The 20,130-nt window shown below is 45.2% G+C and overlaps 1 protein-coding gene across 1 annotated transcript in view; it reads left to right on the top strand.

The window, feature by feature from the left end:
- The window catches only part of LOC100740851 (uncharacterized protein CG43867), a 102,970-nt gene extending 82,891 nt beyond the window's left edge, over positions 1-20,079 (top strand). Inside the window, 19 exon segments of the mRNA XM_033318399.1 lie at positions 3,872-3,934; positions 10,263-10,430; positions 10,697-10,882; positions 10,951-11,153; positions 11,599-11,830; positions 12,001-12,175; positions 12,253-12,489; positions 12,573-12,864; positions 12,951-13,224; positions 13,309-13,698; positions 13,772-13,945; positions 15,715-16,007; positions 16,601-16,934; positions 17,008-17,247; positions 17,323-17,459; positions 17,534-17,663; positions 17,737-17,946; positions 18,018-18,153; positions 18,225-20,079. Coding sequence (XP_033174290.1) covers positions 3,872-3,934; positions 10,263-10,430; positions 10,697-10,882; positions 10,951-11,153; positions 11,599-11,830; positions 12,001-12,175; positions 12,253-12,489; positions 12,573-12,864; positions 12,951-13,224; positions 13,309-13,698; positions 13,772-13,945; positions 15,715-16,007; positions 16,601-16,934; positions 17,008-17,247; positions 17,323-17,459; positions 17,534-17,663; positions 17,737-17,946; positions 18,018-18,153; positions 18,225-18,289 — 3,939 coding nt within the window. The 3' untranslated portion in view covers positions 18,290-20,079.
- Positions 20,080-20,130: the final 51 nt, after the last annotated feature.

Below are 20,130 nucleotides of genomic sequence, written 5' to 3'. Positions count from 1 at the left end.
CCCGCCATAAATTCGTCGGGGCACAAAGAGAAACGAAACTCAAGAAGGCGCACGATGCTTTATGTCTCGCATCACGCGACCCACCGATAACATTAACGAACCAATCCCAACCTCGTGCCCTTCTCCGACCGTTTTCCACCCTTCTGAGAAAACGCCGCGGGGTGAGAGTTATCGTTTCGGCCGACTGCTCTCGCGTTCTTCTGCTCGCTCGCCCTTTCTTACTCCAACCAACCCCTTTTCGACTGCTTAAACCCTAACGAATCCGCTGGCCTTCTTCTCCCTGTTTGGCCCACTTTTCTCTGTTGCGTGGCTTTCCTGGTCGCTCGTGTTCGTTCGACGCGCTGCGGTTTTTGCGTCGCCTCTTCGTGGAGTGAACGAGCGTAATCATCGTCGACCTGTCTCGTAATTATCCTCGGCGTGCCCTCCCTGGGGATGGAACGTGGCTCACACACGTGGCCGGGGATGTGTATCGTGAACTTCACAGGCGCGATTAACCTTTTGTCGTTGGATTCGCTGATTAGAAATCGCTCCTTTTCAGGCGGGGATAAATGTTTTTGTTTCGTGACGAATCGGTAGCTCGCCGGGCACAGCCAGCCGTAATTCGTAAATGTCAGACGCTGCTAGGAGGTCGATCTATCGCGAAGATCTATCGCAGGTTTTCGAAACTTTAGAGAAGCCTAGAAAATATCGCAGGACCCATTTATCGAAGTGTAACGAGGTTAAAGGGGAACAAAGCGGAATAGATTTGTTAAATCGCGGTTCATAAGGAACGTTCAGTTCGTGGAGTGTTCGCCTCTCTGTCTCTTCACCCGACGTAGCCACTGCCCGAGATCGATTCGATTTGAATTCCAGCCATACCACGGCACACTCGACGTCGAATACCACCGCACAGACGTTTTCATTTAACCGCGGGGTCAACTTCTTTTTTTCCCGCTTTAATTCCCCGACCCCTTTTCCTGCTGCCTGTGTTCGCGTCACCTGTTCGCTTTCAACGAAAGCTGAAGTACGCACGAGCTCCCATAACGAATGCATCCTCTCGTGCCCGTGTAACGGCTCGATAACGATCGACTCTTGCATTCCGAGTTATATACCTTGCTTTCTCATACCCTCGCACCGTCGTCAGCGAGGCGTCGCTCCTTTACTTCATGGAGCTGTTCCTCCGTCGAAACTCGAAAAACTTGCCGTTGTCGGTCGAGTGGAACGAAATCCACGAGAATCTGGAACGTTCTCCTTTAACACGAGGTTCGAGAGAAATCTGTTAGCTTTGCCAGGAACATCGGTAGCGGCCCTGCCATCTAACAGACCGTTTGATCTTTCGCTAGTCACCTCGTCGTTCGCTAAAAGATTCACGAGAACGCCCGCCCTGACAGCGAGTTTCGTTCAACGGTTTGCTATTCATGGTGTCGGCTATATTCACGAAGGAAAGGAAGGGTCCTTCTCCCTCTTTCTCTCTCTCCTTAGGAGAAGACGAAACATCAGCGGAACACGCGCAGTCCCGACGACGAGGAGCCACGATTTTCATAAGCCCTTATTGCCGTGTTCGTTGCCGAATCGCGGGCACAACGAGCTAAGGGAGAAAGGGAAGAGGAAACGGGAGAAAAGGAGAGCTTAAGCGTTGACGACAGTTTGAGAGATTCTGCTGGTATCCCGTTTGCGGCTAATGTACAGCCCTTACCCTCCATCGCAGACGTTCTTTCTTCTCGAGTCTAGCCGCGACTTTAACGCCAGAGGAAATCCGCGCCTACCCCGTTGCGAGGAACGTTTCTGCGTACCTTCGCCTCGATACCGTACTTCCTTTCCTGCTCTCGTACTTTTCTTCTCATCTTCTTCTCCTCTTCCCTCCTTTCGTACTTCCTCCCTCTTGACTTTCCCCCTTTTTTTTTTCGCTCCCTCTCAACGCCAGATGCTACTAACTGCACCCTCCTGATGAGATCCTCCTGTAGGCTGCCTGTTCAGCTTCTTTCCAGCGAGCCGTCTTCGCGAGGAAGGGCTGAATTCTCACGCACGCGGCCCCTTTCCAGCACGTAGACCAGCCCTGGATCGAACGTCTCGTGCGCTCGTTCGACGCCCTTTGCCCTCGCTATCTGCTCCGCCACCCCCGTGTTTGCGGTTGTTTGCGTCGCCAACCGCTTCGTCGAGCGCTCTGCTGCCTTTCATCACGGTGATTGGGTCGCGAGTGCCGTTGCTTATCGGCGGCAAAGTTGCTCGGAATAATTGGAGGACTCCCATTTGCTCTCCCCTGCCTTTTGTCGCTATTCGCTGCCGGCTCGTCCCGTCGAATCTACGACTTGCGTTCCGACGCCGCTATAAATGCATCTGCGTTCTATTATTTACCAATCAACCATGATACATCGACTAGTCGTTAACACTCGTACGCTCCGTGGCCGTATACATCAGCGATGCTAAAGCATGCGCAGCGTTGCAACGCCGCGGCAGCCCTCGCAGCAGATGGTTTCGCACGTTTCACCGTGTCAATTACCAGCAACGATGAATCGTTCTCTCGTTAACAGCGAGAGGAGGAACGACGCGATAAACGCTCCGGTTATTTGATCGGCGCCGAGGCCCTTATTGTATAAACAGTTTTGCCGCGGAATAAATTGTGCTGCGGGGAAAAGAGGCGATTGTGGCCGAGCGAGCCGGGGAATTTTCGACGATATAACACGCGCGAATACGGAAGGTTTTGCCCGGTGCACGCGCGGCCAAACAACGCAGGCGTCGCTGTGCTCGGGCACTCGGTGATTAATTAAAACGGAGGTTAATATACGGGTCGAGGCGCGGCTTTAAGAGCAATTCATACTGTCCCGAGGGGTCAACCACGGAATACTTTTTAGCCGGTTCCACGGCAGAGAGAGTCAACGAGCGAGTCTGATTCTCCGCCCGGTTTAATGGGCCACCCTGCTAATTCCAAGAAGACTTAAATCACGACTGCGTATCGAATGAATTACCCATTATTTTCGTAAATAGTCGCCGTTCGCGCGCCGGACGGACGCGACGTTTTTTCGTCGTTCATGAGTCTTCTGGGACAGCGGAGTCCAGCTTCCTCCGAAGACGAGTCGATGTACGACAGTAAAAATACTGGCGAACAATCGTGATCCCTTACTGTGACACAGAATATAGTAGAATATAGTATTTACTGTTTCAACTTAGATGTAAACGTTCAAATTCAAGTATTGGTATTTGGATGAAAAAATTCCAAAATTTTGAGATCTCGCATCGGGCTGAAAAATCTTTCGCGGGGAAAATCAATTCTTGGGGCGAAAATGTAGAAATATGTCCGTGTCGGTGGAGGAGCGGCGCGTATCAATCTTTGACGGATCAAGCAAGTTTTGTGGCACCGCTTGAGTCCGTGGTATCCATTAAACTCTCGTCAGACAGGCATCCACGCGTCGAGCTATGGACTTAACCAAGTTTGATGGAAGTTTTCCCGCTGGAAGGAAAATTAGATGACGCGAGATATCGCGGCCCCTCTTTCCTTTCGGCTTACCAGCGAACTGCTTCTCGATTCCTCGTGCCTGCTGACGCCAGATTATGAATATTTCATTTTTTCCTCGACATGGTAGACGCGTCCATGCTCCTCGAAACTCAACATTCACCTCGATGGACACGAAGCGTTCATTGTTTGCGGACAATACGCGCTCCAGAGTAGCTTTATCGGTGTCCCGACGACTCGCTTCGTAGGATGGCTCTGAACGTGTTGGATCGTCGTTTTCTCTGCTGTCTAAATAAATTTCCTGCGGAAAAGAATTATTTAAAAATATATTTTGCAACGATGAATTATTAGTAAACTTAATTTCTCAAATACTAAAGTAGCGCCGTTTCGTTACGGTGTAGAATCTAGAAATACCGACTGATTTTCTTTTCTCTATTGCAGCTCTCGGAGCTCGAGCAGCGGGTGTTGGAAGCGGAGGGCCGAGCCGACGAGGCGGAGGACAAGGTGAGAATAAATTTTCCAGTCGCGATCGTTTCGTCATCTCGAAGAGATTTCTCCTCCTCTGCGCTTTTCGCTCAAGAACACCGATCATCCTTTCGATTCTCGGCTCGTTAACGTTTCCTTCAGGTCGTAAACATCGATTCAGGCCGTTGAGAGAAATCGAAACGCTGCTGGTAAATCGGTTTCGTCTCACGGCATCGTAGCTCACGAACGTCCAATCGATTCGGTGTAAATGATTGCGCTGCAGCTCTGCTATTAACGGAACGCCAGTGTCGTTGGTTAATGCTCGACCAACTGGCCCGAAGACACCAAGGATAAATAATTAATTTAGCGAGTGGTAACGACGTTCCTAGCAAGTCCTACCGTCCGCTTTAATGACTCGCCTCCATCAGGCCAGTATTTTATATACCGAGTGTTCCGTTATAATTTTCTCTCCGGTATAGCCTTATTAGCTTATCTAAAAATCATATTTTACAGGCGCCGCCTGAAATTGGAACGCCGCTTTTTCTTTCGATCGTTCAACGAAATGGAGAAATTATACAATAAGATTTATAGATAATTTTGTGTAATCGATAGAGTGGCATGAGAGAGCGTTGCATTGCAGCTATGCACGCCCTTTGACCTTTTCACAACCTTGTCCCTGAGTTTCTGCCGGAGATCCTGACTTTTAATCGGGCCGTGAAACATTAAATTCAGTGAACCAGGTTAATTAGAAGTTCGTGCATAAGTTGTGAAGCCGAACATACGCCGAATGGAGTCGTATCTTAATGGACGGATGTTCCAAGTGTCTGATCTTCCATCTACCAGCGTAGATAGGAACATCGAATGGTCTCCTCTCATCGACAAAGCACTTGTTAAGTGAATATTTAAATATCGTAAAACCGGTTAAACTGTTACTTAGTTTTATCACGCTTCGCAACGCGAGCGATCAAACGGCAGAGTTCCACGTGAAAATATCGATACTGCGTTACCGACTAGATAGATTCGAGGGTGCACCTGGAAACCCACCGACTATCGTCTCTACCGAGTTTCGCATCGATTTTTTCCCCCGACCTTGCAACCCGGTTGCCTGGCCTTTACCGACGGATACTCAAATTTTCGTAAACCATCCGGTTCTGACTTTGTACCAACCGTGGGCAATCGCAATTCGGAACTTTACGACTTCGCATACGACGTTTCGATAAATCGATCCTTTGGAATACCAGCTCACCGATTCGTTTACTCTGTTTTCTCTAATCGACATTAATTCCCTTTCGATACCAAAGAAAGAAAACGTAAATCGATTCGGAACGTTATTTACGGAACATAGACAACAGCCTTTGAATTAATCCCTAAATTCTGTCTTCCTGGATTCTTCGAGGATCCAGCAAAAAAGGAAATCGTATAATTTGCAAAGCAACGATGTTGAGCCGAAAAGTTTACTTTACCCTGGAAGTAAAGAGAATTCGGGAGTAAAAGTTCGGTCGGTACACCGGAGGATCCGGGTGTCAGGGCGCATGTTACGTCGCATTGATTTTTGCGTTCGGCTGGCGAGAAAGACGGGGACCACGAGAACGGGAGAAAGACGACCAGCTGGAACCGCTGATGGACGAACGAGGAGAGCGCGAGAGGCAAGAAGAGCAAAGAGAGAGAAAGAGAGAGAAGAGCGACAATATGGCCGTACGACCGGCCGGCAAGACCGTCGTTTTGTTATGACCTCGAAATTCGGCCAAAAAGTCGGGCGTTCGTGAACCACGTGCATCCGGTGCCGGTGCCGGCGGTACATCTTCCGCGATCGTTCTTGCCCTCGATCCTTGGTGCACCCCTCGATCGTGACGGGGAGAATCGGCCGGGACAGCGGCGTCGACGAACCAGCGCGTTCTTGAAAATTATGGAGACCGGCAGGTGACACCGATGAAAGGTAAAAACCCTTTGACACCAGTCACCACACACACTGTCTTTTAAATTCAAACATCTCGTCCATTTTTTCCTTATAGCTATTGATTTTGACGTTTGATCGAGTTTCATAACTTCGAGGTCATGGTTGACGAAGCCATTCTTCGCATTTGTTCTTCTTGATTCTTTAGTCTTGCTCGGTTCGAGAAGATCGTGCGTGGTTTGTAGTTCGACTTGCTCCTTTCGATGTCGATACCATGGCTTAACCATCTTACGGGTCACGGAGAATTCTTAACGAACTCTGTTTCCATCGAGAAAGGGGGTTCATCGTAGCGTTTTAGGTGAACAACGATTCATATTATGTTCATCGTAGTGTCGAAGAAATGTTCTCGATCGTGGCCGTTGTAAGGACAATGTCTAGACGAGTGTCTTGGTGCTCAGTATAGATGCAGGTTTATCAGTGTGTTCGATCAAGATTGAATCCAAGCAGATCTACGAGTGCGTGGACACGAAGCGTCGCGAGGGAAGAAACGAGAGACGAAGAGCGTCTTAGCGGACGCGGGTCGACTTAACGACCCGCTTTGACGGGACGTGTCGCGTATAGAATTGGCGTGCAGCCAATTCATGAGTAATCCACGTTTCCCGTGAGCTGCCGCGCAAGCAAACAAAATAAAGGTACTTACGCGCAGTCGTTGCTTTCTTACTCCCCGCGTACAGTTCCCCTTTAAATATTTCAAAGCAGCCGTGGCGCCGGACTTGTTTCGATGTTGCTGTTTCTCTACGATCAAGCCCCTGTTTCGAACGTCGATTCTCCGAATCTGCCCTTTGAGAACAGGGTTCTTAAAGTCACCGTAGGATCGCAGCTTACTTCGTCGTGCGATCCAGGTCGCTTAATCTCTAGGGTTTCGGTACCTCTCTCGCTGGGCTTGAGTCATAGGGATGTAACGCTTGATTTCGTTGCGCATTGCTATCTTTGGTCTTGGCGATGTGATATTCGAACTTGAGTTCTTTGGAATAAGGTATTGTAAGTAAGATAAAATTATACAGTTCACGGGTTCGTTCGTGGCAAAACATAAATAACGACAAATTGTCAGGTAAATTTAGAGAACAGTGTTTGTAACCGTGCCTTGTGCTTACTTGTCACGAGTGGAATACGATTATAATATCTGCAAACATTCTTGGTAACTGATAAATAGACCGCGGATATATATTTATGCAAGTTCGTAATTTGACTAAAATAATCGAAAAAATAAAACTCGAGCAAAAGATTGTTTTATCTATGAAACATCGTAAATGACACTATACTTTGCATATCTTTACATATTACGCGTGCAAATCTGCGATCTACTTAGAAAGAAACGACAAACGAGGTTCATCGCGTATCTTCCAAATATTTCTTTCGCTACTTCTTTGAAAAACGTTCTTTTCTAACTCACCGTCGACCGTGGACTATACTTTTTCCGGATGAACTCGCGTCTAGCTCCACTCGAGCCTCAAAATTCCAATCTTCTCAGTCTCTTGCAATTCCTCGTTAACGCGGAGGTCGCGCGATATACGCGGAATAGCGGACAATGTCGAGCCCTTCTCGGTCGACGACGCGTTTCTCACGCGTTCGTCGGTCGTTGATCCATTTAGCCAGCCGCAGTCGTGGTCGTCTGTTCCCTTTTTTTCCGCGGCTCGTTCCCCTCGACGATCGCAGTTGAATGAATGTTTCTGCATGTACATGCACGTTAACGGGCTGCTTTTGGCGGGAAGCCAGCACGATTCGACGATGCGTCCGTGAGAGGTGATACCGCTTTGTCGCGTGTACGCGCACGTGCGTCGAACCACCATGAAAAGATAAGAAGGGGGCCAGCCTCTCGGCTCATCCCATGGAACCCGCTACGATTCGTGCGTCCCCTTCGCCAACGAAAACAAAGTGGCCCTTTGCCATTGAAAGGTCTCTGTGAGCTTCCGAACGCATACGAACGATTTTGTTCAAGAAGCTTGTAATACCGTGGATTTAGATTATTAGACGTGGGACCGGATCAGCCATGTAGTATCCTGAATGGATCGATCTGATTTTCATGAAACGTTATTGCGATCCTCTATCAAGGGGAAAAAAAAGGAAAGCGTAAAGACAATGCAAATGGCAACAGACGTGACGTTTCTGTAGATCAGCGGATGGGATTAGATTATTCCAGCCAGCAGCTATTTCTAGTTTCGCAGTATTTCGCTTTCAGGGTTGTGCCTCCGGAGACGCAACACGAATCGATAAATCTTCGGATAGAGTTCAAACGTCCGCAGAAGTCGTTCGATCGAATGATAAACTCGCCGTAGCCGGTCGTTGTCTCTGAATTAAACAGCTCCGACTCGGCTGCCAAGTCTGCCTTCCTCTGTTTCCCTATTGAAATCCAATGAACCGAGTAGCATTGAAAAAGACAAAGAGTTTCACAGACCATTTGATTCCTTGGAGATAGCTAATTTCTAAATACAATCTCCTTTAAAAGTGGGAAACCCTAGAACCGCTGTACCACCCGCTAGATATAATTGAAAGCCAGCAACCGTGAATCCTACGATCCTCGACGACGAATCAACTTCTGCGTTCAGAAGTCGACAACCGGAAGGCTCGTCCCTCCCATACAGCGATCAGTGTCGCTATGAGACACCCCGTGGACGATCGTTCATCGCAGAACGTGTCGCGTGGTGACGACGGGCGCAGGCCTGCGAGATACAAGCGTGGAGCAGATCGATAAATCTCAAGACGTAGAGCCAGCGTGGAACATGTTGGCGATCGGGCCGTCGCGTATTCATCGGTTTCCCTCCGATCTGGATGGTGTTAGAGGCTGCGAATCGGCAGAGAGCCTAAGGAAGGAGCCGCCGTCTGTCGTCTACTGTCAGGCCGACGTACTTGCCTGAGGGGTGGCGTGTGTGCACACGAGGACCTCTACGAATTCTGCCATTGGCTGCGAGCCAACGTGACTCATCGGCCGCAGGAAAGGCCGAACAGTTTACGTGCATTAGTTTCGTTCAGTTCAGTTCGATCATCGGCATCGTGCGCACCCTTGTCCCCGTAGTTTATCCCCCGAGACTCGTTCGAGTTGCGGTTACGAGGCAAGGGAAAACTCGTGTCCTGGTTCGCTGTTTGTGGGAGTGTCCTCGAGAATCGAGCAAGAGCCCTCGAGGAGAGGAACGAAGGGTTTAAAGGGGTCATTGGTCGATTCTGATTAGCTCGCGATCGGCTATCATGGCCACTCGTAACCTGGGTAAGGAATCATCCAATATCGTATTTTTTAAACGTCCGGTAGGATACGATTTCTTGGAAAAAGTTGCTGGAAAAACAAGAATCGAACGTACGATCGTCGTATCGCGTGTCGAATAAATTGTATCGGGGGTGTAGAGTAACGATGCGGCACGTGGTCAGATGAGATTTACAGTGAAATGGGCCAGTGTGCTGACTCGGTGTGAAAGAGTGATCGAATATCTGGAACGACAGTTCGGTGGAATGTCGGTGCTATTAATACTGCTCTGCCAGCGATGATTCGCGTTGCGGCCCAGCTTTGTTACTCATCGTCCGCGAACGGTGCAGCCTTGTTCGATCAATCTCGCAACCGAAAATACGAAGCTCAACGCGTCTTCTTATTCCGATTCGACTCAAACTCTAAAATCTTTTCCTCTGAATCTCTGAATTAGCTATTGAGAGGGAACAGAACGCGATCAAACGACAGAGAGAAGCGAAGTATCACGGGATCCTTGACTCTGGAGAAAAGACGACAATGAACGTGAAAACGCGAAGGGTGATCGATATGATTCGCAGAGCACATGCAACCACACGCGGTGCCAGGAGGAAAACATTCGGCCGGAGGATTTCTCCGTTGGCGTATTGATTTTCTCAATATCGCTCTCTGTCTCTCCCCTTTTCCTGCTTTAGCGGTGGACGCGCGGAGTGCAGCGCTTACGTATCCGTACTGCGTGAGCGTGATATCGATTTTTGACAGCTGCTGTAAAACGAGCATTGCCACCATCGTGGCAGAAAAGGGGTGCACCAGGTCCACACGCAACGCCAAACGTCCCTTCCTTTTTCTCCTCCCCTTGTCCAACCTCATTCTCTCTCGCTCTGCACGCTTTGTCGTTGCTGTTTACTCGACGATCCCACGCCACGCGTCTCCGACTGCCATGCTTCTCCGATCGCGCCGGAAACGTGGCATGCTCGCGTGACGCTTTCCGAACCGACGAAATTCACGGAGTTCCAGTTATCGGTTGGAAAGTAGGCTGGTCAGAGGGTACGCGCTGGCAATGTTTTTATGGGGAGGAATCGGTGAATGGGTGTCTTCTGGGCCATGAGTTAAAGAGTACTTTAAGAGACAAAAGCGGAGATCAACGATGTTGAAAGTTCAGAATTAAGTTAGTAAAGCGATATGTCGTAATGGATAAACGGATTTGCGACGACTGGAAGGACGTGTTGGATGTATTACAGGTACGGATGATGGAGGAGCGGCTAGTGAAGGGTGAATACTGCTTGAGCACATCCGGTGTTGGTTCTCCACCGCATTCGCTGCCGTCGACTTCCGGTACGCAGAATGACAAGATCGAGGATGTACATTGTGCCTGCATCTCGAAGCTAGAAACACAGGTCGAGGAACAGGTAATGCAAAGAAATCGAAACGTTTCTTCCGAGAGAAATATACGAATCGATCTGCCGTATCGGAACCTCGTCAGGTTTCTCGTAGCATCAGCTTGCTTTCGAACGTCTAAGAATTCTATACGACAAACGGATTTAATTTCATCAGCAATTTTGCAGAATCAGTATTCCGATAATCTAACGCGGTTGCATCATGATAAAACAACGCGCCGTATCAAAGAGCGGGCGAGATAACTGATAATCTACGAGCGATTACGAAACGCTTGCAGAGGCAGTTACGGCTTCAAGACGCGAGGCAGGTCGAGGCGAAAGCCGCGAGAATAAAGGAATGGGTGACCAATAAGTTGAGGGAACTGGAGCAGCAAAACCAACACCTAAGGGAACAGAACAACAAGTGCAATCAGCAGTTGGAACTATTGAGAAATCACATAACCAATATCGGCCTGAAACCACCTGTACGTAGAGTCTTCGGTATCGGGAAAGAATTGTAAAAATTCATTTACCAAAGGACCTGTCGTTTCAGGCACCTACAAGGGCATCCTTATCTCTGGAAGTTGACCCCACGTTACGCAGACGATCGGAAAGCTTGGAGGGAACACCGCAGGCGGTACCGGAAAGCGTGCAAAGCGCCGTAGCGGAACCACAAGCTGGTACAAAGCACCGAAGACACCTGTCCGCTTGTGGAACTATACAACGAGGGATCACGACCACCAACATGGATTCAAGGTAGAATCTCGCGAGAAACCTTCGTCGTCTGACGCTTCGCGCCTACGTACATTATTACATACATCTCGCTTGTTTTCGTAATGATCGCTTCTTTCGCTTCTGCTTGCGCGTCGTTCGTTAGCCTGTAGCGTCGCGTAAATATGTCTCGATTCTCCTTGGGAGGTCTCACGACGTGATAGCGGCGCCCGACTCTCGAAACTGTGGTACCCTGTAACGTCCTGAGACTTCCTGCGGGGATCTGTCGACCCCGTGTATACTTTGTTCTCTGTTGCCTTCCAGTATAGAGCTTCTCTTTTACTTTTCATCTTTATTTCCTTCGTTCTTATTGGCACGAGCACATCGCTACGGGGCTGTCGCTGATCGTGTATCTATCGAAGCGATTAAAATGCGTTTGCCGGCTAAATTAGTTCCGTGTTTTATGCTTGCCGTTCTTTTACCGCTCTAGCTTGCTATCGGAGGAGCTCGCTGCTGCGGTGGAAAACTTGGTGATGTTACCGAATATACCTGGAGTCTCGGAGACGAGCAGAGACAGTGGCAGCTCGGAGGCTATTCACGATTACGCGGAGATCTATACGCCGAGCAGGGAAGGAATGAATTGGGCTCAAAGCGCGCAAGGTCCTCGACCACCCACTCCACCCTTGCACCGATTTCCTAGTTGGGAAGCCAAGATATACCAGGTACAGATATATGCGTTGATCTTATTAGGTTCGTTTGTGCGTGTGAACGTTTAACATAAGTTTCTAGAGTAGAAAATCAACGAGTCTTATATTTATGAGAAAACACGCGTTACGAGCATACTCGCCAAGTTGTTACAGTCAGGAAACAAACCCGTTTACGAATTCCATAGGTAGCGGATGGCGGGCTTGGCATCGGTCCACCGACGAACGAGGAATCCGCGCCTTCCACAATGACAAATACAACTAGCTCGTCGAAACATTCCCAAGCAACAGGACACAACTTGACTGCGCACAACTCCCAAGGCTATTGCGATATTTCAGTTCCAGTCTATGCAACGGTCAAGGGTAAGTCGCTGTCGTTCGTTTCTTAACAAGCATTCATTTTAAAAGGGCCAGTGTCTATGATTCTTTCGATTTTTTAGGGCGAGCCAGTCAAATTAGGTCGATGCCCTTTGGCGACAGTTCCGACGACAGCTCGGACGGCGAAGAGCATCCCAATCAAACGGAAACCAACACGAGAATCACCAATAGCTCTTCAGACAACACGGACTCTTCGCTTGGCAGTGGAAGTAGTCCTTCGAAAAGCGTTAAAACCACCAGCAGCCTTAGTCCTGCCAAGAGAAGCTCCAGCGGTTCCCCTAGCAAAAGCGTGAAACGTGGTAAGCATTTCAATTATCATTCGCAATCGTCGAACACCGTGATCGTACATCCAACAACTTGGAAACTGCCGCATCGCTTACAGACACCTCTCTGGAATCTGGTCTGTCGGAAGACTACGCGATACCTCCCGATGCTCTAAGCTCCACATCCTTCGAATCTAGTATGCCGAGTTTGCTAATGCGAGTCTCCGGCGAGAGCCCAAAACGACAAGAATCTTTAGAGAAGACCGGCCACCTTGCGAAACTCGGTGGTAAATTAAAAACTTGGAGAAAGAGATGGTTCGTGTTGAAGAACGGTGTGCTGACCTATTGGAAAAGTCAGAACGATGTCAATAGAAAACCTCAAGGCCAAATTGTATTGGACGAAGTGTGCAGGTAATTGTGCAACGATATATATTTTCTCGTATTTTCCTCGTAGAAAGTACGATTAAAATTAAGATTATCCGTGACTTTTTTAATAGGATAAACAGGGCGGAAGGTGCTGCAACGTTTGAGATAGCAACAGGGAAGAAAACGTATTATTTAACGGCAGACTGTATCGCAACGATGGAAGATTGGATAAGGGTTTTACAAAACGTACAAAGGCGGAACGCGACGAAACTTTTGCTCAGTAAGGAAGATAATAAGCCTACGATACAGGGATGGCTGACGAAAGTGAAAAACGGGCACGCTAAGAAGTGCTGGTGCGTCCTCATCGGAAAAATGTTCCTCTACTTTAAGTGCCCTAACGATACGGTAAGCCACTGATCTTTCAATGTGTATATTATTCGACGACTACGCGTGAATATTACCAAGGCCTCCGTTTCATCTGTCTTTCAGAATCCTATTGGACAAATAAATATGAGAGACGCTAGAGTAGAAGAAGTCGAGCACGTGTCCGACAGCGACAGCGAAGAAAGAGACGCCGAGGGTCCTCACGAAAGAACAATCGGTATTTTTCCTACTCATCAAGGCCCTACATACTTGCTGATGCCTCATAAACAAGATAAAGACAATTGGCTGTACCATCTGACGGTGGTATCTGGAGGCGGACCTAGTGCTGGAACTCAGTACGAGCAGCTAGTACAAAGATTAATGGAAACCGACGGAGATCCTAGTTGTGTTCTCTGGAGACACCCGCTGTTGCTCCACACGAAAGAGAACATCACTAGCCCACTGACCAGCTTGACATCCGAAGCCTTGCAGACCGAGGCTATCAAGCTTTTCAAGGTTAATACATAAAATATAAAAATATCGTATATCAGACACTTTATATACGAGGAAATGTTATTTTACGCCACAGGCTTGTCAGTTGTTCATGTCGGTGGCAGTGGAGCAAGCAGGCATAGACTACCATGTGGTATTAGCGCAAAACGCATTGCAACAATGCATAGATCAACCTGAATTACAATCTGAATTCATATGTGCATTGGTAAAGCAGACAAGTCGTCATACTCAACATCGTTTGGGCGTACAGGTAAAAAAGGCCGCCAGACTTGTGTCGCTGGGTACTGCGCGCGTTGTAAGTCCTGCTTATTGTTTAACAAACACTCTGAACCCTGTACCATTTTTACAGCCGACGAGTTCGTCGCGTAATTTATAATAAACGTTTTACCTATTGGCCGAAACGCTACTATCAAGCTAATAGGTTTAAGATCTATGGTATTCTTCAAAAAAGGCTAGTTAAAAAACGAATGTATAATTGGATATATTGCTTCCGTATAATCAGAAGAAATGGTACATCGGGTACGCTTAGTCAAGTATTATACGAAGTAATTCCGTCGAAGTAGCGGTGAACTGTTTAGTTGTCTCTCTCTTTGTTCTTTTTTGTTTTCTTTTGTAAAGTAACTCACTAATAATTAATACAGCTGGTTGTCGTTTATTTGCCAAAGCAACATATAATTAATAATAGTAATGATAGTAATAACAATAACATTAATAATACTTGACGAAGTACTTAACAGAAAACGATTTTAGTTTTAACATTCATTCACATTTCATTTTCATTTGCTGCTTTACGTGTGCTATTCCTAGGCTACTCTAAAATCGCATGCGTTTTTTTTTTTCGATTCTTGTTATCTTTTTTCATAGAACATCGTCATGTTAAGTTTGTTTTATTTTTATTGTGTACTTTTTGATATTTATACATGATACCCGATCACCTGTACCCTGATGCCCTATCATGTGAGCCGAACATATTTCGACAATTCATTCCTCTCATCGCGGGAGAATCACTTAGACTCACTCTTTATTTCATCGATCATACTTCATCATCGATGCATTAACGATCGATCGTCCGATTCGCTAATAAAATACCACGATCTCCGGACTTGTCAAAATACGTTCTGCGGCACACACACTTGCAGAATGGTATGTTGGTGTACATAAAAAACCACACACAGAAAAACATCTTTTTACTAGATTGGTTTTTTGTTTCTGTTTCCGTACGTTTTTTTGCTCGATAGCTCATTACAAAATATTCTCTGTTTTTTGAATGCTGCTTAGAAAAATTAGTCTTTGATTATCTGGTCATAAACGGTTATATAAGAAAATTGATTTAAAGAAAAAAAAAAAGAAAGAAAGAATAGCAACAACAGCTAGAAGCTCCTTACAGATTCGAACGTACATCGTGGAATGTAATTAGATCGAGAGCTTCGGAAGCTATGCTATCATTGAGTACAGTGTATCAAGTGTCAAGGAGAATAATAAGAGGAAAGTGCGCGTTCGAGCGATTCGTTCGTGACAAACGAACGAGAGAAAAATGGTTTCGAGCTGTAAGGTAGACTCACATGGCCTAAAAAATTACGAAAGCGCTTATCTCATCCACATTTCTCTTAATTCATTCGACTTATTACAGTTCATGCGTTTTATGTGATTAACACACATAGAGTTATGCGTTAATCAGACCGATTTCGATTGCTTACATTACTAACAGGCATTATATTATGACGAAAGTGTAACGAATCTAGAGTGTTCCATGAGATCCGAGGGCATTCGAACGTTTGTCCCAGACACTCCTCGTACAATTCCAAATGCATATTAGAAACTCGATGAGCTGCACAGGTCTAAAAGATTTTAAAACACGTACCCTCGATTGTCCTGTTAAAACAGATTCTACAAACGAATAATAAACGAGGACAGTGGAGCGCGATTTATTTAAAGAAAAAAAAAAAAAAAAAAAATAAAGTAGTAGATTAGGTCTGGTTCGATCCAGGGATATAGTAGTATGCCAGCATACCATTGCAGCAGCTCCTTCTCTGCGCCACGCAATCGCTGTTCACCTGCGATACGCAAAGTCCCGCGGCAAATGGCAGCGGTGAAAATGCGGACGCACAGTCGACGGCCTCCACTTCTCACAGTCCTCCGCTCATGCAGGGCCACTCGACGTCAACGATTTTGGACTGCAAAACTAATCCCGCCCAGTACGTTCTTATCCAGGGATGGCAGCTGCTCGCGCTCGCTGTTTCTCTATTCCTACCAAGAAACAATCGGCTACTCTGGTACCTGAAGTTACACTTGCAAAGAAACGCTGATACTAAGTAAGTAGCCTTCATTCGTTCTATTAGCGTTCAAATTTCAAAATTTCAATCGAAACATGTTAATTTAAACGTATGAATTTGTTATTTTGTTAGAACGGAGTGCGGCAAATACGCAGTTAAAAAAAAAAAAAAAAAAAAAAAAATAAAGTAGTAGATTAGGTCTGGTTCGATCCAGGGATATAGTAGTATGCCAGCATACCATTGCAGCAGCTCCTTCTCTGCGCCACGCAATCGCTGTTCACCTGCGATACGCAAAGTCCCGCGGCAAATGGCAGCGGTGAAAATGCGGACGCACAGTCGACGGCCTCCACTTCTCACAGTCCTCCGCTCATGCAGGGCCACTCGACGTCAACGATTTTGGACTGCAAAACTAATCCCGCCCAGTACGTTCTTATCCAGGGATGGCAGCTGCTCGCGCTCGCTGTTTCTCTATTCCTACCAAGAAACAATCGGCTACTCTGGTACCTGAAGTTACACTTGCAAAGAAACGCTGATACTAAGTAAGTAGCCTTCATTCGTTCTATTAGCGTTCAAATTTCAAAATTTCAATCGAAACATGTTAATTTAAACGTATGAATTTGTTATTTTGTTAGAACGGAGTGCGGCAAATACGCAGCCTATTGCGAAAGAGCGTTGGAAAGGACATTACAAAACGGCGGAAGGGAGGTGAAGCCCTCGAGGATGGAGGTCCTATCGATATTAATGAAAAATCCCTACCATCATTCCCTGCCACATGCGATACCGGTTCACTTCTTGAATGGGACGTATCAGGTTGTAAGCTTCGATGGCAGCACAACGATAGAAGAATTTCTGAATACTCTGAACCAGGAAATCGGTTGCCGAGATGTTCATCAATCGGGTTTCACGTTATTCAGTGACGATCCCATCGAGAAGGATCTTGAACATTTCATCGATCTTCAGGCAAAAGTATGCACCTCGGGAGAGTTTGGAAATTACGGTAGACGAAAATATTCCGACGCGATAATTTTATTCGTTGCAGCTTTGTGATATAATCTCCAAATGGGAAACCGCATTAAGAGAGAAGGGCTCGGGAAAATTCGAGAATACCAGGGTGATACAATTAACGTACAAATCGCGATGCTATTGGAGACAGGCAGCTAAGATGGAAACCGACAGAGAAAGGCTTCTTCTGTGTTACCAAATAAATCAGCAAGTCGTACAAGGCAAATTTCCGGTCAATCGAGAACTTGCATTTGAACTTGCGTCGTTAATGGCACAGGTAAAGTTACTCTTTGAAAATAATGGTGCAGTTTTTTAATGAAAATACTGTTAATGTGACGATGAAACGTTGTAGATCGATTTTGGTGAATATAACAACGATAAAGCTCGAGGCAGCGGCCCAGGATGCAATCCTCATCATTTGGTGCTTCAAGCTTTAGACAAATTTTATCCCATACGATATCGGACAAACATCACTGCCGAGCAATTAAGGCAAGTACCATGTAAATTACAAAGAACATAAATAAGTATCAGCTGTGTTTAAATTCACGGATTTCTTGTTGCAGAGAACTGCAAGAAAAACTTCAAGAAAAGTGGATCGCGTTAAAAGGTCGTAGCGTATTAGACTGTGTTCGCATATATCTAACTTGTACCAGGAAGTGGCCTTTCTTTGGAGCTACACTCTATCAAGCAAAGGTTAATAACGGGACATATTTATAGATAAACAAAAATGAAAAAGAAAGTTATTTAAAAATGTCTTGTTTCATAGTTGAAGCAAGCTGAGCCGATAACCGTATGGATAGCCGTTTCCGAAGATAGTGTTACTCTTCTAGAATTACAAACGATGGCAGTGATGTGTCGTTATAATTATGCGAACATAGTTACATTTGGAGGATGTTTGGATGATTTTATGCTGGTCGCTTGCCCTGACGAAGGAGCAGCTGAACAAAAACTTTTATTTGCTCTATCAAAACCTAAGGTATATTGTCGAGCAATCTAATTAAAGCAAGATTTCTAAATATTAAATATTATCTATTCGCATCTATACAGATTCTGGAGATAACATTGTTGATTGCCGATTACATGAACGCCTTGGGACATACTTTACCTGGCACGCCACAGATGAACACATTAACTCGTAATGGGTCTCACAGATCCATCAAATCGACCTTAAGACCTACAACGGGTTTGTAAAAATACATACTTTTGTATTTCATTTTTTCTCTGTTTTTACTGATTAAATAACAATTGAACTAGGTTCAGGCTGTCTTCCAACGCAACCAGATATTTTAAAGTCGACGCCAGACCACCAAAGACCTTAAAAAAAGACTGGTCAATCGAATTGGGAAAAAAAAGCAGGGGAATACGGCACTTCGTTCATGAAAGTCTGATCCTGCCAAGGCACTAACTTTATATTCGAAGGTACTACAGGCTGTATTGTAAGAATTTGCGTAAAACGATACACTGGACGACGCTCAGCAACGTGTGCGCTGTAGTTGATTTTAGTTGCGTTTTGTGTAAATTAGAGATGATGCTTGACAGACAACGTTTTTGTGTACATACCTGACAGCATGCAAAACTCTGTGGTCCACGTTAACGCGATTTAAACGTGGGTGACTGAAATTAATCGAAAACGATTTGCAACACTGCCTAAAATAAATTAGTATGTCTGAAATTACATCGAATAATTTCATTAAAAAAAGCTAAGGCATCGTGCTGAAACTTTTTGCTACCGTATTTATATACCAAATTCAAAACGTTTAGCGTAAGATAATGATGCAGAAGTGATGTATCACATATGTATATAATTAATCGGAGTTAATGGATGTTTAGAAGTCTAGTGAGTGATGCAGCGATACCTTTGTCTTTAATGTGAGAATATGTCGACGAAATTCTTATTTCTTGCCAAATCGATCGCAGTACACGTACGAGGAGCCTGCAATTGCTTTGCAGTGCAAATAAAAACACATGGATATAAGTATTTAGATTTTTCAAATATAAAGATATTTCAAGCGTAATAACTGTACCTACTGTCATTGTAAATTCAAAATTTACCTTCGATCACTACATTATTCACATAATGATCTGTTTTAATTTAAAAAGTGTTGTACACGATTTTTTATTGCATTGACTAATTACTTCTTTTATATTTTATAATGACTAATTTGAGAAATATGGTTGATTGGTGACAGTAAGTACAGACAGTATTAACTTTAAGTCTGGTTGAATTTAAGCTCAATCATAAGAAAAAAATTCTTTGTACGGAAAATGACAAATGCAACTTACACATTATCATGTTATTTTGATAACAGCTAGTCTCATATTTTATATTTATTTAATGTTTAAGCAAATAAGTTCGTTTTATAAGGACACGACCAAATAGATGTAATGGGAACGCGTTTTCTTTAATAATTAGTATCGTTCCTGCGGTAACATACGTGCAACATTTTTGTACTAATTAAACGATGATCCCGTCACGTATAGAAGTTTTGTACTCGCTTGACGTGTCCTACATAACTAGCAAATGTCTTCCTTCTCTTTAGTATCCAGAAATAAATAAAAGTTTAAAAGTAGGGCTTTCGTGCAATATGTACAAGACTTCTATAATTTTATAATTCCTGAGATAGGCTGAGTGTGACTGTGCCTCTCTGAGCAGTATAGACAAAGTAACTCTATGCACGGCTTTGTTTAGCGCATTGAAGATTTATATAAAATAAAAACGATAGAAACCTCAGATTACTGGGAGCAGTACAAAGATATGCAAGAACGACATTTTGTCTTTAATTTTTATAATACGCAATGAAATGCTACTATTTAGGTGCTTAGCACCTTTGTATCATGATGCAGTAAAAAAGAGTCACTGATCTGTAAATATCACCTTAGTCTTAAGTTTCTAAATATAGTAGAATGAGAAGAGGGCAGCTGATAAAGGCTACAATCGTGGTAGAAATTTCTTGCGATCGTCTAGCTGTCTACAAAATATTCTGAGCCTACCACCTTACATTTCTATTTATTATTTATTCGCATAAAACGACGCATAAGGGCACGAGCGGTGTGAGCGAAAAGCATTGTACTATTGTACAGGAAGAGAAATAAACTGCTCGGATCTACACTTTGAGAGACTTATTTACTTACTGTACGTATTAAAAACCTTATCACACGA

The sequence above is a fragment of the Bombus impatiens genome, unplaced genomic scaffold (assembly GCF_000188095.3).
Source record: "Bombus impatiens unplaced genomic scaffold, BIMP_2.2 scf_0091, whole genome shotgun sequence".
Taxonomy (NCBI): Eukaryota; Metazoa; Arthropoda; class Insecta; order Hymenoptera; family Apidae; genus Bombus; species Bombus impatiens.
This window is presented reverse-complemented; position numbering and strand designations above follow the sequence as displayed.